We start from the raw sequence: 17,675 nt of genomic DNA, 5'->3' as shown, positions 1-17,675 counted from the left end.
GGAGTCTGTTCCCACTCATAGTGATTCCAAGGTGGAGTCTGTTCCCACTCATAGTGATTCCAAGGCTGTATATCTTTACGGGTGCAGAAAACTTTATCTTTCTCCCGCGGAGCGACTGATAGTTTCGAACTGCTGACTTTGAGGTTACAGCCCGATTTGTAACCACTATGCTACCAGAGCTCCTTGGTGAGAAGATTAGCACAACTCAAAGAAAGCATGATCAGTGTCGCTGAATTGTACTCATAAAAATTGGACATTTGGTATATATTCTCAACAACAACAAAAATAAATTACTTATTTTAAATAGGGGGGAAATGCCAATGTCTGGACCTCACCCCCAAAGATTCTGAATTTGTGGGTCTGGGTGGGGCTTGGGTGGCCATGTGAAATCCCCAGAGGGTTCTCATGTATGTAGACAATTATTCCATGTTCATGGTGAGTTGACTGTTCTCGTGGTTCATAGGTCTCTTCTTCCCACTTAGCAAACTCCACCTAAAAAGACAGAATTTTCCTCTGGCCCACAGGGGAAATCTATTCTCCACAGTCACCCTGAAGGCAGGTCCCAGGGAAGGTGCCCACTACTTGACCATACCTCCCGGGAGGCCTGGGGGGTGGGCGTCAGCATGGGGTCGGGTAGGGACCTAGAACAACTTCCCTCCCATCCCTGTTAGACCACCTTAACTTGAAGTCAGATATTTGGGTAGAGTCCCTGCTCTGTTATTTATACTTGGAGTGATTTGGCTTACTACATAACATTTCTGGGCCTCAGTTTCCTCATCTGTAAAATGAGGCAAGGAATGTCAGGTTTGTCAGAATAAACAAGATGACAGATGGAAATGGGCTTTGTCATCTGTGCAGTGATACAGATCTATGGAGTATGTAGTGGGCATTGTACACCACTGTCATTGTTAAATGCTGTCAAGTCGGTTCCAACTCATAGCGACACTGTATAGGGTTTCTGAGGAGCCGCTGGTAGGTTTGAATCACCAACCTTATGATTCAAACTGACCTTGGGGTCCAGTGCTTTATCCTACAGCTCCACACGAGGAGATCCACAGTGTACCTCTGTGCATGACCCTAAATCCTAATGGTCCATATGGAGAACCCTCAGCAGCTCGGGTTCCTAGGAGGAGTGTCAGGGCAGTAGCTCTGAATCCCGGGTGTGCTGAGCCTGGCCCAAGGAAAGGTAAGAGAGCTCCAGCCAAGACATCACTGCTACCCCTGAGACCCATCAGAATCATAAAAACCATCTGACTCAGAAATCCACCCTTTAAGCGGCGGTTGGAATGAGTATTTGGGTCCTTAATGCAAAATGGAGCTCTGGTAGTGTAGTGGTTACGAATTGGGCTGTGAACCACAAGGTCAGCAGTTTGAAACTAGCAGCTGTTCCACGGGAGAAAGATGAGGCTTTCTACTCCCATGAAGATTTACAGCCTCGGAAACCCTGTACAGGGTCAATATGAGTTGGAACTGACTCCATGGCACTTAACAACAACAAAGAAGAGACTGCCCTCTCATTTTGCAGGCTATTTTCTCCCAACACAGTGATCTAAATTGCCACACGCTAACTGTTGACCCTGTGCAAGTCACTTCATCTCTCTGTGGCTCGGTTTCTGTATCCATACAATGGGGATATGAATAATACTACCAGATAGGGTTTAAATGTAGGCATTTAATGAGAGAATATAGTGCATATTAACAAGCATGAACTCAAATCCCAATTCTGCCACTAGCTAGCTGTTGACTTTGTGCAAGTTACTTAACTTCTGTGTGTCTCAGTTTGTACAGCTGTGCAATGGGCATGATAGTAACCCTTACTTCACAGGGAGTAAACGAGTTAATATGCACAGCGTACTGAAAGCAGTGCCTGGCTTCGTGTAAGCGATGGGTAGGGGTTTGCTGTTGTTGTCAGACAGGACTAACCTTTGTCTCCTCTCATTCCTGTCCCAGTGCCTAGTCCCTCTTGTAACGGCTTTGACAGTACCCTTTCCAGACCTTGCCGGATGCCGTTGGGAAAGGAGGTCTGCTTCATCGCTACTGTTCGCCTGGCAACACCACAGTTTTTAAAGGTAAGTGAGTGCCTAGGAGAGACTTTATCATGCAGAGATAGTAAAATGTTGTCACATGTGTTGTTTTTGCTTGGTACAGTCAAGTCAATTCCGACTCATAATGACCCCAGGTAAAATGGCCTTAGGGTTCTCTAGGCTGTAATCTGGTAGTGTAGTGGTTACGAATCGGGCTGTGAACCTCAAGGTCAGCAGTTCGAAACTACCAGCTATTCCGCAGGAGAAAGATGAAGCTTTCTGCTCCTGTAAAGATTTGCAGTCTCAGAAACCCTGTACAGGGTCACTATGGGTCGGAACCGACTCGACAGCACTTAACAACAACAACAATCCTTACAGAGGAGTCCTGGTGTGGTGCTGCAGGTTAATGAGCTGGACTGCAGTGTCAGTTTGAGCTGCAAGGTCATCAGTTCAAAGCCACCAGCTGCTCCTCGGAAACCCTACACAGGGTCACTATGAGTCAGAACTTACTTGACAGCCCACAACAACAACAGTCCTTACAAAAGCAGATTTCCAGAGCTTTCTCTTGTGGAGCCATGGGTTTGAACCACCAACATTTCCATTGGCAGCCGAGTGCTTAACCGTTGCACCACTGGGGCTCCTGGAATCACATTTGTTCTTGTTGTTAAGTGCTGTCGAGTCGGTTCTACCTCATAGCAATAGGGTGTCTGAGGAGCAGCTGGCTGATGGGTTTGAACCTCCAACCTTGTGGTTAGCAGTCCAGTGCTTATCTTACAGTGCATTTCGTTCTACTTAACTGTCTTTCTTAGAAAGGATAACAATACAGTGAAGCTATCACTGAACATCTAAGATGTCTGCTTCCTGTACCTAACACAGCCACACATCGCTGCCCCTGAACTCCGTGTTCCCATGAATTATTTTGTTTGAAGCCAGCATAAATTGTCCCAGCGGCAAGAAGCTCAGCGCGTCTTCCTACTGTTCACACCCACATTAATGCCATCCAGGGCAGGCGAGGAGGAGAACTGGGTGTCAAGAAACAGAGAGACTGTCTATTCGCTCATCTGCAATTGCATTAACATCTACGGCATAAACGTTGAATTAAGTTAGTAATTCAGATTCAGATGAAGAGCCATTTTCCACATGCTTACTGCACTTCTAGATAATGGCAAGGGAGTGGTGTGACATTTTGGCTCCTAGATATTTTCCCCCAGCTTGTGAAATAAATTTAGCATCCGCTAATCCCAAAATTAGCTACAGATGATGCGCTTTAGTCCAACATAACTTGGAGGCTTGTTCTAAATGATTTTAACTTCTGTGCCCACCACCTTTTCCTCTTGAACAAATGAAGGGTGAGCATCTGGCACCCCAAGCATCATTCTTTTTTTCTCTCTCTCCTTCTAATACAGGAAATGTGCATAGTTGAAGAACCTTTGGAGGAATTCACTTCAAGGCATAGCTTGGAATGGAAATTTTTATTTCTGGATCACAGGTTTGTGACAAGAAAAACATGCTTGAGCTGAGTCCTTTTGCATGAGCCATGTTCTCCTTGGGAAGGAAGAGAAGAGTCAAGAAGGCCTCGTTGGTGGGAGGAAAGGTTGTCCCAGCCAAGCTAACTGGTTTCCCTTTACCACCTCAGCTCTACTGTGGAGCTCTGTATTTGGGGGTCCAACCACCTCAAGAGCAGAAGCCTCAGCCCCTGGGGTTTATGTTCCACAGTCTTCATTCAGACTCTCTAGCTCCAGGGGAGGCGGGCTCAGATGTGATAGGATGTTCAGTTAGCCAAATTGTCTTTCTTTGGAAGCCTTATGCCCTCCTCTCCACCTATTATTTTTCGACGTCTTTGGCTGGCGTTTTGGCTGATCCAATCAATAGTTGTGTTCAGCTATTCAGTACTATCAAGATGTTACTATCTGGGATCGGTTATGCTAAAGACACAGAGTTTATACTTGTCACAAGTTTTGGAGAACTTTGAAAAACATGGCCTCTCTTGTTTTGATCACTGCACAACGGGTTTTCCTCCCTGTGTGTTTGCGGAACGAGGCCTCACTGCTTGTTGCTGCACACGCCAGGGGCGCACTGCGCATGCCTGATTAAGCGTTTCCCCGTGTCGTCTTGCAGGGCTCCTCCCATCATAGGCTATCTGCCTTTCGAAGTGCTGGGAACTTCAGGCTATGACTATTACCACATCGATGACCTGGAGCTCCTGGCCAGATGCCACCAGCACTGTGAGTACTGCACGCATGCCCCCACACTGGGACCTCACCCCCAGGAGCAGGGACAGCAGGGCTCTGTCTCCGCCACTCGGCTCCTACCCTTCCAGACAGGGGCTTGGCTTTCTCTGGAATGATCCAACATGTGGTGGAGGGACATCTCCATCTGGGTTTCCCCTGTGCCTTGTGTTGGCTGGACTTGGCTTGGCATTCCCTGCCTTCCTCCCCATCCCAGCACCTTCACAGTAGCCCTGAAATAAAGTTAAATCTACTGTTGTCAAGTCATTCTGACTCATAGTGACCCTGGATGGTAGAGTAGAACTGCTCCGTAGGGTTTCCAAGGCTGTACTCTTCACTGAGGCAACACAGTGGCTCTGTACCATAAACACTGAACTGTGAACCACAAAGTTGGCCATTCGAGCCCACCAGCTTCCGCTCCCTCAAAGATTTATAGCCTTGGAAACCCTATACAGGGTCGCTATGAGTTGGAACCAACTCAATGGCACGTAACAACAACAGCCTTGATAATTGGGTAATCCTACACTGGTCACACACAACAGCTGTAAGACATACAGGTGACTCAGGTCTGCTTCCTGCCTTACAGGAGCTTACAGTCTAATTGAAAGCCCAGCTGGGGGCTCAGGGAAGGCTCTGTGCCACAGAAGAGGGGGTGTTGTAACACTTTTAAACTTGTAGTAAGTTGTAACACTTGTAAACACACTTGTAGTGTTTACGCAGCAAGGGGGGAATTATAAATCATGAGCCATTTCAGGGTGTGTTCTCAGTGCTGACTCTTCACTTTGAGCAGGGACATTTGTACTTACACTGACCTATGGATCCTGATACACAAATTATATCATATTGTAATAGATTCAGGATCGACTGTAACCTTCTCTTTTGTGCTGTGCTTATTGAAAGCTTGAGTTCCATCAAGATCTGCTGTTACAATTTGAGACTGATCTTTGAACGTTTAACTCCATGCTCCTCAAACTGTGGTCCCAGGTCCAGCTGCTAAGACATCAAGGAGAGTTTGTTAGACACATAGAACCTCCACACCGTTTCCCCCAAAGCCGCCTTTCCTTTCCCCCATCCCTCCCCCACACACTCCCCTACTGAATCTGAATATTCGTTTTAACAAAATCTCCACAAATGTGATTTGTGTGCACATTAAAATTTGAGAATCACTGCCTTCCTGGAGGTGCCTTGGAAGAACATCCTGGTGATCTACTTCTGAAGGATTAGCCTTTGAAAACTGTGAAGTACAGTTCTGCTGTGACGCACATGCGGCCATCCTGAGTGGGAGTCGGCTTCACAGCAGCTGGTACTGTTTTAAGCCTTTGGCACCTGGGACTGTTGTGGGAAAGTCCGTTCAGCATCAGAAGGACTTCAGATTGGGTTCTTGTGTAATGTCCGATTGAGGCAAGGCTATACATTCTTGCTCTACTGAGTGCCCTCAGCCTGCGTGGCTTTTCTCCTCTCTAGGTACCTCCTTCTCCAAGTCGGTGATGCCTTTTCTCATTTTGTTTATGATGACTGTTGACTATTTGCAGAAAGAGATGATGCTCAACGCCAGGCACTGGGAACATTGTTATTAGGTGCTGTCCAGCTGATTCCGACTCAGGTGACCCATAGGACAGAGTAGAACTGCTCCATAGGTTTTCCTAGACTGTAATCTTAACAGAAACCGATGGCCAGATCTTTCTTCCACAGAGCCACAGGGTAGGTTCGAACCACTTACTTCTCAGTTAACAGCAGAGTGCTTAACCATTGCACCATTGCACTAGAGCTCTTACTTTGGAAATAAAATTCAAATGTTTCTACTTCCTTGGACCCAAAGCCCATCCTTCTGCCCTATCCAGGTAATAAATCCTCAGTACCCATTTCATCCTGGACATCCCAGGAAGAAGTCCCAGGCTGTGCACCCTGCAGCTAAGTGGACTGGGTGCGGAGGGAGGCATGTGTACCAGCCTCCTTTATTTTAAAACTGTTCAGACTAAGTATAAAGTGCTGGCTGACAGTCGCAGAATGAGTCCAAAGGTTGCTGGCTGTCAGTTCTATTTTAGGTCCAATTTTTCCAGAGTCTGGGTGCTCTTTTTCTGGGCTCGGCTCCCAGCAGCTCCAACTGCAGTTCCACCCGCAAGAGGAAGAGAAACACCAAGAAAATCTGGACCTCTTTTTAATTAAACCTTAAGCTTCAAAATATGCTCACATCTGCCCTTACTTGAAGATCTTTTTAAGTTTCTAAGCATTTGGGAACGCAATTATGCCAGTTGTTTCTCTATGATTTCTACGATAGCTAATTACCCTGATACCGATATTCACGTAAAACACGGTGTACTCTATCTTTTAAAATTGCATTCTAGCAGTGACTTTTGAAGAAGACCGTTTTTGCATTAACATTTATCATATGCAGAATGCGTTTTCTACTAACAGTGATGCAGTTTGGCAAAGGGAAGTCCTGTTGTTACCGGTTTCTGACCAAAGGGCAGCAGTGGATATGGCTGCAGACCCACTACTACATCACCTACCATCAGTGGAACTCCAAGCCCGAGTTCATTGTGTGCACACACTCGGTAGTCAGGTACCAGATTGGCCGGGAGTGGGCATGGGCTGGGGGCTGGCTGTTGGGGGTAGAGGGAGGGAGATCCCTGGTGACCCATCATTTCAGCAGCTCAACCACATAGTCCCAGCTTCTGAGGGTCAACCTCCAGCAGAGGGGTTGGCAGGGATGGCACGTGCTCTGGGCCCCACTTGAGAACAGTGGGCACCTATGAGCAGTTTTATTCACCATGGCAGTTCTTCTCCAAGGTCACACATGGGGCTCACATCTCCACATAGGAGCCCTCACCAGAACTGACTGGCATGTGCTGAGTTATCATTCAGCCAGCTAAAACTAATTGCCCTGGGCGCTGTTTTCAGCAGGTACACCTTTGCCCTGCACTAGACTTGAATTCTTAAGTATGGCTCAGGCTATCCTCCCCAGGTAACAGAATCATTAGCCAAGCTCATTCCCAGCTCTGTCCCCTCAAGGCTAACAATTCCTTTGAGTTTTTAAATCCAGCCTCTTTGAAAGCCTCTTGAACTCTCCCAGGCTGCCAGGATATTACTAAGTTGCTGCTTCACTGACCTACTTACATATTTTTCCCTTTGCTCGAGCTATCCCCCAGTCTTCTCTTGTTGCTGTTTTTTGAGAAGAAAATTAAATTTTTGCCTCCAAATAACTCAAACACATACTTCCCTTTATTTTTAATGCTTTAAAAAAAAAAATCCCCACTGGCAATTGAGGCTTTGTGGGGGAAGCAACCAGGCTGCCCCCAGAGAGACTTCCTGAAGGGCTTCCTGGTGGCCTGGGGGTGCCCTCGCTCAGGGTGTGTTGAGCAGGGATCCAGAAGAGGCCTCCCATCCCAGAATTCCATATGCTTGTCCTACACAAGTCACCATGGCTCCCAAAGGTAAAAGAGGAAGAAACCCCCTTCTGTTGTTTCTCTCAGGGCTACAGAAATGTTAGGCATCAGTCAGTTTTAAACTGGATTAGAGATGCAGGGTCCTTATGAGTGTGAATCCCTCAATGACACACAACAAGAGTACTTGGGAAGAGCAAAGAAAGACAAGTTAGGAGGACTGTATTTTATCCATTTACATTCTATATAAGCATACACAAGGAGTCCTGGTGACGCTGTGGGTTAGGCATTGGGCTGCTAACAGCAAGGTCAGCAGTTCAAACCACCAGCTGCTCTGAGGGAGAAAGAGTTACAGCCTCAACCCCTATACAGGATCACTATGAGTCGGAACCGACTCGATGGCCGTGGATATATACACAAATATAGAACACAGCACAGTGATGATTCATGGGTAGCATTCTCACCTTCCATCATGAAACCCGCCTATGGAAGCTGTGATGCTGAAGAGGTTTCAGCAGAGCTCCTGGACCAAGATGGAGTAGGAAGAAGGGTGTGGCAATCTACTTCTGAAAATCTGCCACTGAAAACACGATGATTCACCACAGTCGGATTCTGTTGTGCGTGGGGTTGTCATGAGTTAGGGTCCAACTCAAAGGCAGCTAACAACTACAGTGCACAGACACACTGTCAACGAGGAAGCCGCTGTTCTTGAGCAAACGGGGAGAGAGATGTTTGCTTTCCTTGTTGTTCAGTTCACACTTCATGGGCCTCTTTAGGGCCATGATCTTCAATCCCCAGCCCACCCTCCTATATGTCCTGGGCCTTATACTGTCCACTGCCGCCTAGGCCCGGACCCCACAGGGAGGTCGAGCCTTATCAACACCTTGTTCTGTTGACCCTACAATTGATCCTGCTCTTCCTTCCTATCCTACATCTCAGAGAGAATGTGGAGGGAATGGGTATATCAGGTAACATGCATTCTGGAGGCCTAGGGTCTGTGTTCTTCTCCAAGGTCACACATGGGGCTCACATCTCCACATAGGAGCCCTCACCAGAACTGACTGGCATGTGCTGTTTAAAAAAGTAAGTCTGTAGACTCATCAGCCGTCTGGTTCTGGCTAGTTCTAGGTTTACTGCCGAGAAAACCTGAGAAAATTCATTCCTCAAGAAGTTCAGTACTACTATTGTCTATACACAATTATCACTGAGCAGGATTATGAAAGGTTTCTAACTGTTTAAAGGGTGAAGCTTATCCTGTAGATGGAAATATGTTTGTAAAGACAATTAGGATTCAGAGGAGGGAGGAGCTCAGAGAAGTAAAGGGGACATTTTCTGAATGTAACATCAGAAACCATGACAGTAGAATTTAGGCATGGAATTAAAAGCGTTCCTTCAAACCATTAGCAGCCCCAGTTTGGTTGGTATTAACTGTTCTAGAAGTGGATGTTCTATGGAGAACTAAAGTATATCTTACAAGGTCGTTTTGGGGTTGTTCTGCAATGTGCTGTCTCCAGCTCTGGTCTCTTGGTTTCAGTTATGCGGATGTCCGGGTGGAAAGGAGGCAGGAGCTGGCTTTGGAAGACCCCCCATCTGAGGCCGTGCACCCTTCAGCACTAAAGGTACAATGCTCTCTGCCAGGTGGGGCCCGGTGCCAGGACTCAGATCCTCCTGAGCTGATGGGTAAAGGGCATTCTGTAACTGAAGGGCACAGAGAGGTTAGTGCAGGATGTAGACCTCACAGAGCTGGGTTACAAACAGCAGCTGGTCTCAAAGCTTGGCTGTAAATCTGCTTTCTAATCATCTCACAAATAAAGAGCTGGATGGTGATCCCATCATCCATGGAGGCATGGAATAATGTGTGCAACCCTGTTTTCCCTTGAAGTCCCTGGGTGGTACGCAAGGGTAACATGCTCAGCAGCTAGTGGAAAAGTTGGGGGTTCAAGTCTACCCAGAAGCACCTCAGAAGAAAGGTCTGGTGATCTCCTTCTGAAATATCAGTCATTGAAAGCCTTATGGAGTACAGTTCTACTCTGACACACATGGAGTCACCATGACTCAGACGAACTGGTCCTCTGTTTGCTGTTCCACCACATCTATGACTCAGTGTCATATGGGAAGCCCACCGTGTTGTCAGTAACGAGTTATACTTTATACTTCTGTGTCTGCGGTCTGTGTGAGAGCCAGCTCCATATTACATAAAGGTGTAACATTACCCTCTCACTAACCTATCCTGGTTACCTGCTCCCTGCAGACAGGTTTCTCACCATCTCTGCTCCTGGCATGTTGGACAGTCTAAAGGAACCTTGAGGACTGTCTGCAAGTAGATCAGGGGTCTATTCCTCACAGGTCATTTTTAATCTGTGAAATGGGGATTTCTTGAGGTGTGTTTAAAAACGAGGGGAGGGGTGCATCGTTGAGTCATTCCCTGTGTAGGAGACATTAAGCTGTTAAGGATGATGGAGACGCATGGTGTCCATGGTCACACAACACAAGTGAACATAGTTCATGTCACTGGATTTTACGTGCAAAAATGTTGAAATAGCAAACGTTTTATGTATTTGCCACAATAAAGAAAATTTTAGACATGTTTAAGACACAATGACAACAAATGGTTGTTGTTGTTGTGAAGTGCCATCGAGTCGGTTCCAACCCATAGCAACCCTGTATAGGGTTTTCAAGGAGCAGCTGGTGAGCGTGAACCACCGACTATGACAGCAAATAGACAACCTGAAACCAAAACCACCCTCCCCATCATCGAGATGATTCTGGCTCCAGCACCACACAGAGCAGAGCAGAATTGCCCCCAGAGGGTTTCCAAGTCTGTGACCTTGACAGGAGTGGGTGCCCTCACCTTTCTCTTGTGAAGCAGTCAGTGGGGCCAAACCACCATCCTTTCAGCTAGCAGCTGAGTTTTTAACCACTGCCCCACCAGGATTTTTTTTTTTTTTTAATCTTTGCTGAAAAAACAAAGTCACTTTTAGATTTGATGAAATACGGTTAAAGTTCCAGAATCTGGAGCCTTTGGCCAGAGATTTGCACAGCAGAAATGGGTCAGACCCAGAAGACATGAGCAGACACTTGACCACAGACGGCATCGAGGCAGCCAACAAATAAAAGAAAAACTGCTTGAGATCATTGGCCATTGGTGGTGATGTGCCATGGAGTCGGTTCCAACTCATAGTGACCCTGTTACAGGGTTTCTGAGGCTGTAAATCTTTACAGGAACAGAAAGCTCCATCTTTCTCCCACAGAACAGCTGGTGGATTTAAACTGCTGACCTTGGGGGTAGCAGCCCAACACATAATCCACTATGCCACCAGAGCGCTTTCATTGGACATGGTTGTTGTTGTGTGCCATCAAGTCAGCTCCAACTCATATCAACCTGTATAGCCCTTCAGTTTTCAAGGGAGCAAAAAGCCTCTTTCTCCTGGTGGAGCAGCTGGTGGGCTCAAACCCCAGACCTCGTGGTTCTCAGTCCAATGCTATGTATGGAGCCATCACGTTCCCCTTCATTAGCCTCGGTTGTTAGTTGTTGTTAAGTGCCACTGAGTCACTTCCGACCCATAGCGACCCTGTATAGGGTTTCTGACAAGCAGCTGGTGAGCTTGAACTGCTGACCTTGCTGTTCAAACCAACTTCGCAGTCCAGCTCATTAACCCACAGCACCGCACCATTGTCCTTTAGAGACTGCAAATCAAATGATGATGAGTTATCATCATCTCACTCCAGTATTAGTAGAAAAGTTAAAAAAAAATTAATGAAACAATTGCTGACAAAGGTGTGGAGAGACTGGGACCCTCCTACACTGCTGGTGAGACTATAAAATGGTACGACCACAGTGGAAAACAGTGTGGCATTTCCTCAAAAAGTTGGAAATAGAAAGACCATATAATCCAATAACCCTACTACTTGGTATACAAGTATATCCTAGAGCAGTCGTGGAGAATGTCTGGCCCGAGGGCCATATGTTGTTGTTAAGTACCTTAGAGTTGGTTCTGACTTATAGTCACCCTGTTTAGGGTTTCCAAGGAATGGCTCCTGAGTTTGAACCACCGACCTTGTGGTTCAAACCGACCTTGCAGTTCAGTGCTTTATTTTACAGTGCCACATCAGGAGTCCTTATGTTGTTGTTGTTGTTGTTGTTAAGTGCTGTCAAGTCGGTTCCAACCCATAGCGACCCTATATAGGGTTTCCAAGGAGCAGCTGATGAGCTTGAACTGCCAACATTGCAGTTCAAACTGACTTTGTAGTACAGCGCATTAATCCACAGCTTCACACCAGGAGTCCAGGAGCCCTTGTAAGGCCTTGAAATGATTTGGTCTGGCCCAGCCATCACGTTGTTGTTGCTAAGGCCATTGAGTCAATTCCAATTCATAGCAACCCTGTAAAGGGTTTCTGAGGAGTAGCTGGTGGGTTTAAACCACTGGCCTTTAGGTTCAAACTGACCTTGTAGGTCAGTGCATTATGCTGCAGCACTACACCAAGACTCCACCATCACATTAGGGATGAGTTAATTAAATGTTTGACCAAATATAACATGCTAAGTTTTAAGTTGATAATTTTGTGGGGCCCTCAAATGTTTTTTTTAAATTTTGGCAGAAAAAAGTTTCCCCAGCCTTGTCCTAGAGAAGTAAGAGTGAGCTCACAAATAGATCTGTGCACATGCATGCATGTTCATCGCAGCACTGTTCACAGTAACAAAAAGATGGGAACAGCTTAAGTGCCCATCAGTGGAAGTATGGACAAACTATGATACATACACACAATGGAATACTTGGGGCTGTTGCTGTTGTTGGGTACCGTCAAGTCGGCGCCAACTCATAGAGACCCTGTATAGGGTTTCCAAGGAACAGCTGATGGGTTTGAACTGTCGACCTTGTGGTTCGCAGTCCAGTGCTGATCCTACACAACCTTAAAGAGTAACGACGAATCTATGAAACGCTTTCTAACGTAGAAAAATCTGGAGGATATTATGTTGAGCGAAATAAGTCAATCACTAAAGAACAAATACTGTATAAGCCCACTGTTGTAAAAAAGTCAAGAAACAGTTCATCTTGTGATCAAACACAAGTACGGAGGACTGAGGTGGGAGGCAGGAACCACTACCTCTGAAGCTCAGAGAGCAGGTCTGTGTCTGCAGAGCCACTTCTGCTGATATACTGCCCAGAGCCACCCTCCATGGTGATTCATCACTGGTGTGTGGAGACAGCCCACCTACCTGTCAGTGTTTATGGAAGTGCTGATTACCTAGCTCTGTCACATAATACATCATGTAGCATGTCAGAGAGCTGAATGAAGCTGCTAACAGGCAGATGTTAGACATCCCATACATCACGGCTGCAGGACAGGCGTAATGTTTATCCTCCCATTGCAAATTGTTGATTGAGGTTTCTGGTCTTGTGGGAACCCCATAGCCCTGCAGAAGTGCTGCTCATAAAAATCAGACTTTAGCAATGTGTTTTAAAGTGAAAGGAGTCCTGGTGATACAGTGGTTAAGGATTCAGCTGCTAACTGAAAGGTCAGCAGTTCAAACTCACCAACTGCTCCATGGGAAAAGATGTGGCGATCTGCTTTTATGAGTGCAGACTTGGAAACCCAAGGGGCATTCTACTGGGCCCTATAGGGTTCTCTGTGACTCAGAATTAGCTTGTCGGAAATTGGTGGTTTTATTTGAAATAAAGGCTCTTGTTGTTAAGTGCTGTCAAGTCGGTTGCAACTCATAGTGACCTTACATAGGATTTCTAAGAAGCGGCTGGTGAGTTTGAACCATCAACCTGTGGTTCAAACCAACCTTGCGGTCCAGTGCTTATCCTACAGCACCACACCAGGACTCCATATATAAAGGCTCTAGGAAAATATTTTTTAAACTCTGTGGTAATAACCTAAAAGATGAAGCTTCCTGTTCCTGTAAAGATCCACAGCCTTGGAAATCCTACTCAGGGTCGCTATGAGTACGAGTTGACTAAATGACAGACAGTAGGTTTGGTGGGTGTGGGGGGTGCTAAACTAATTTGTTTTGTTGTTGTGTTTTGTTTTCATTTCACATGTGTCATTGACTAATACTTGGGTAACGTGCAGAATTATGCTTGGATGTGATGTGCAGCTATATCCAATGGCTACACAAGTTTCTAATACTTCAACTCACAGACACCTTTCTCTGTTGACCTGTAACACACAGTCCACAAACAGCCAAGTTCTTTGGACGACCCTCTTGAGGAACACTGATCTAGGGGAGACTTTTATGTCTAAAATGTAGTCTCAAAACTTGACAGTTGCCACAACAAATCCAAGCACATTCTGTAATTCTGTTGTGTACAAAAGCCTGAAGATTACAAGTCAATCATTTCTACCCAAACTGCATACACACACACAGAGTATTTACCTTTTCTGAGCTGTGACTCAAAGGATAGAATAGCAATATAGACTCATATGTGCCAGACCACAGGACATAGATCACACTATCAGAGTATCCCAAAGGATTATGGGAATGCCACCATCCTTCTAAGACTTAAGTAAGAACATAGCTCAGGATGGTTATCACTGTGTTTACTTCTTCACCTTAAACATTTTCATAGCCCCTGTTGATATATGCCCTGACACAAGCTGCAGAGGATGGGAAGACATTTCCTCAAGGTTGTACCATCTCAGTTGCTTTCTTATCACATTGTATTTGAAGCAGAGGGGTCAAATAGAGGGGACCATGAGAGTCCAAGACATTTATTTCATTGGATATGTTAAGCAACTTTATTTTTAGAACCTGCATCCTTCCTTCCTGGCAAAGTCCAAGATCCTGGATATTGAGGTGACACTTTTAAGGAAAAAATAAAATGCAAAGTCATCTTTGAAAATCTAAAGACTCAAAATATGAGAAGTTCATTAATAATGTTTATGAACGTATAAGCCTCTCAAAGACATCGAATATATTCATTTCCTGAATGTGTTTGGAATTGTCTCCAAAAGGGTACTGTATAGCTTTCATGTAATCCATTCTTGTTAACCTAGATACTGACATGTGGATTTGATTTGTGTGTGTTTCAGGACAAAGGCTCGAATTTGGAGCCTCAGCAGCACTTTAATGCACGTGGCATGAGTACCTCTGGACTTAACACCAGTCATTCACCTTCAACATCCTCAAGAAGTTCACACAAATCCTCACACACAGCCATGTCTGAGCCCACCTGTGAGTATGATTCCATAGACAAGGAGGAGGGAGGGATGGGTACCCCATGGGGAATGAATGATCTCCTCAAGGATGTCAGAGTAAGCTCCTGCTTAGGAAGAAAACAGCAGTCACCTGTTGACAGGTCTTTGCTTCCTGCCCATTGACTTCCTGCCTTCAGATCACACTCTTGTATTCCCAGTGAAACAAGAAGCAAAGACATAAAGCAGAGGAAATGCCTCCCAGCTGCTATCTAGTTTCTCTGAGAGGGTGTGTGTGCAGGGAGGTGGTTGAACCACATGGTGGAGATAAAGCTTGGGAATTGTGTGTGGTCTTCTACCTGCTGGCAGGGCGGGTTGGATGCTGGTACAGTCTAGGTAACCCACATCCTTTATCAGAGATTACAACCACACTCATATTGCGTGTACACTGTAGTCACAGTTACCTCTTAATAAGAAAGCTATGGGATGTGTGTGAGTCAGGAAGGTTATCCATTGCTTTCTTACAGCCACTCCAACCAAGCTGATGGCAGAGGCCAGCACCACCACACTGCCAAGATCGACCACCCTCCCCCAAGAGTTGCCCATGCCAGTACTCAGCCAGGCAGTCACGATGCCGGTATGTGTGTGAACCCGAGTGTCTGGACTGGGGCATGCTACAGGGACATGCTACAGGGGCCAGTGGAGCCACAGGCAGCGGGCCACATCTTCCCAGAGAATCCGTTTTCCTGGAAAACTAGGTTGCAGGTTAGGAGTGGGAAGTTAAGTAATTTAATTGGTGAGTAATATTAAACATTTTTATACCAAAACTAAGTGGTGTAATGCTGTATAGGATCAACACTGGTCTACTAACGACAAGGTGGGTGGTTCAAACCCACCAGCTGCTCCTTGGGAACCCTGTATAGGGTCACTGAGTCAGAACCGACTTGACAGCATTTAACAACAACAACATGGAGGCATAGTCAAAGAATACAAAATTCAAATGAATTTTAAAGGTAAAATTTAAGCCTTCAAACCTGGGACCAAACCCTTCCCCAGAGCCTCTGGGGGTACATGATCAAGGTCTTTCCTGTTAGAGGGACTCCAAGCGAAAATGCCGGAGAAACTTGATATTCACAACAATGTCTTTCTCCTCTAATGGTGTCTCTGTGAGTTGGAATTGATGGCAGCTGGTTTGGTTTTTGGTTTTAGGTTTTAGGTAGTGTTTCTGAAAGGTGGCACAATGGTTAAGCACTCAGCTTCTAACAGAAAGATTGTTGTTGTGAAATGCCATTCAGTCGGTTCTGACTCATAGCAGCCCTGTACAGGGTTTCCAAGGAGCAGTTGGCGGGTTTGAACCGTCAACCTTTCTGTAAGCAGTCCAGTGTTTATCCTACAGCACCATGCCTGGACTCCAGAAAGGGAGGTGGTTCAAATCTACCAGCAGCTTCATGGAAGAAAAGACTTGGTGATCTGTTCCTATAAAGAAGACAGTCTAGAAAGCACCATGGGGCAGTTCTGAGTCAGGATGTGCTCGGTGGCACACATCAACAGCATCCCCAATATGTGTATTCAGGTCTCTCTGAAAAGTATGCTGGCCCGTAATTTATTCCCGTTACCTGTTTCTGTGTAACAAACCACACCAAATATAGCGGCATCAAACAGTCATGATTTCTCATGTTCCTAGAGTCTGTGAGTCGGGAACTCAGACTCATAGGGCTCCATGGAGATAGCTCTTCTCTGCTTCATGATGCCCAAGAGCTCACCAGTGGGTGGCTCTGGTGATTACGGCTGGACAATCGAGATGGGAAGGAGCCACATCCCAGATGATGGCAACCGGGATGACTGGAGGCTGTGCTCTGTGGAGATCATTGGACAAGCTCGGAGCACGTACATCCGTGTCCACGTGGCTTCTCACAGGAAACGCCTAGAGGGCGAGTTTTCTGAGAGCCTGCGGAAGCTGTCTGGTCTCCTGTGACCTAGCCTTGGAAGCCACAGAACGTCAAGTCTGCCATACTCCGTCGGAGCCATCACAAGCTGGCCCACAGTCAAGGGGAGGAGGCACAGACCCGCACCTCTGATGGGAGATGTATTGGAAAGATTTAGGGGCCACATTCTGAGAGTTCATACTGGTACACATCCCTCACCAGCATTTTGGAGATGGGAATGAATTTGTCACTTTCCTGCTCAGCCTGCTTGAAAAGCTTGGGTTACAAGTTATATTTATAGAACCATTTACTGTCTCTCCAGCCTCTTAGATGTGCTTGTAAGCTGTGACTTATTCTTCCGACTACTTTTCTGTCCAGTATAAATCTTCTACCACTGATGGCAACCCAGAACTGTCTCATTGACTCTGAGCCGTGAGGGAAACATAATTAGACACAAAACCAGAGTCTATGTTAGTCTTGTACTTGAGACTTCTCACTCAGAACAAAGGCCTCTTGTTGCCATTTCTACGCGCTGTTCTTCTGAGTGACAATTTCCATTTTGGCCAATTGTTGGGTTTTTTTGTAATCTTCAGGGACTGGTGATAGTTTGGGAATAATTTCAGAAGAGTCCTTTTGCTTTGCTTTTAAAAACTCTGGCCTGTGAAGTTGTCAAAGGCTTCATTTTACTGGGCTCCACCATCAACACTCATGGAAGCAGCAGTCACGAAATCAGATGACGTGTTGCATTAAGCAAATCTGCACAAGACCACTTTAAAGTATTCAAGAGCAAAGATGTCACTTTAAGGATGAAAGGGCACCTGACCCAAGCTATGGTGTTTTCAGTAACCTTATAGGCCCGTGAAAGTTGGACAATGAATAAGGAAGACCATAGAAGAATTGAAGCTTTTGTTTTGGTATTGGAGAAGAATATTGAAAGTACCATGGGCTGCCAGAAGAACAAACAAATCTATCTTG

The 17,675-nt window shown here is 45.9% G+C and overlaps 1 protein-coding gene across 1 annotated transcript in view; it reads left to right on the top strand.

The window, feature by feature from the left end:
- NPAS2 (neuronal PAS domain protein 2) overlaps positions 1-17,675 on the top strand; it is a 126,523-nt gene that overhangs the window by 84,129 nt on the left and 24,719 nt on the right. Inside the window, exons 7-13 of the mRNA XM_006870770.1 lie at positions 1,951-2,069; positions 3,431-3,513; positions 4,143-4,249; positions 6,668-6,815; positions 9,170-9,254; positions 14,674-14,815; positions 15,303-15,412. Coding sequence (XP_006870832.1) covers positions 1,951-2,069; positions 3,431-3,513; positions 4,143-4,249; positions 6,668-6,815; positions 9,170-9,254; positions 14,674-14,815; positions 15,303-15,412 — 794 coding nt within the window. The remainder of the gene's footprint in view (positions 1-1,950; positions 2,070-3,430; positions 3,514-4,142; positions 4,250-6,667; positions 6,816-9,169; positions 9,255-14,673; positions 14,816-15,302; positions 15,413-17,675) is intronic.

Source organism: Chrysochloris asiatica, unplaced genomic scaffold, assembly GCF_000296735.1.
Source record: "Chrysochloris asiatica unplaced genomic scaffold, ChrAsi1.0 scaffold00150, whole genome shotgun sequence".
NCBI classification, from domain to species: domain Eukaryota; kingdom Metazoa; phylum Chordata; class Mammalia; order Afrosoricida; family Chrysochloridae; genus Chrysochloris; species Chrysochloris asiatica.
This window is presented reverse-complemented; position numbering and strand designations above follow the sequence as displayed.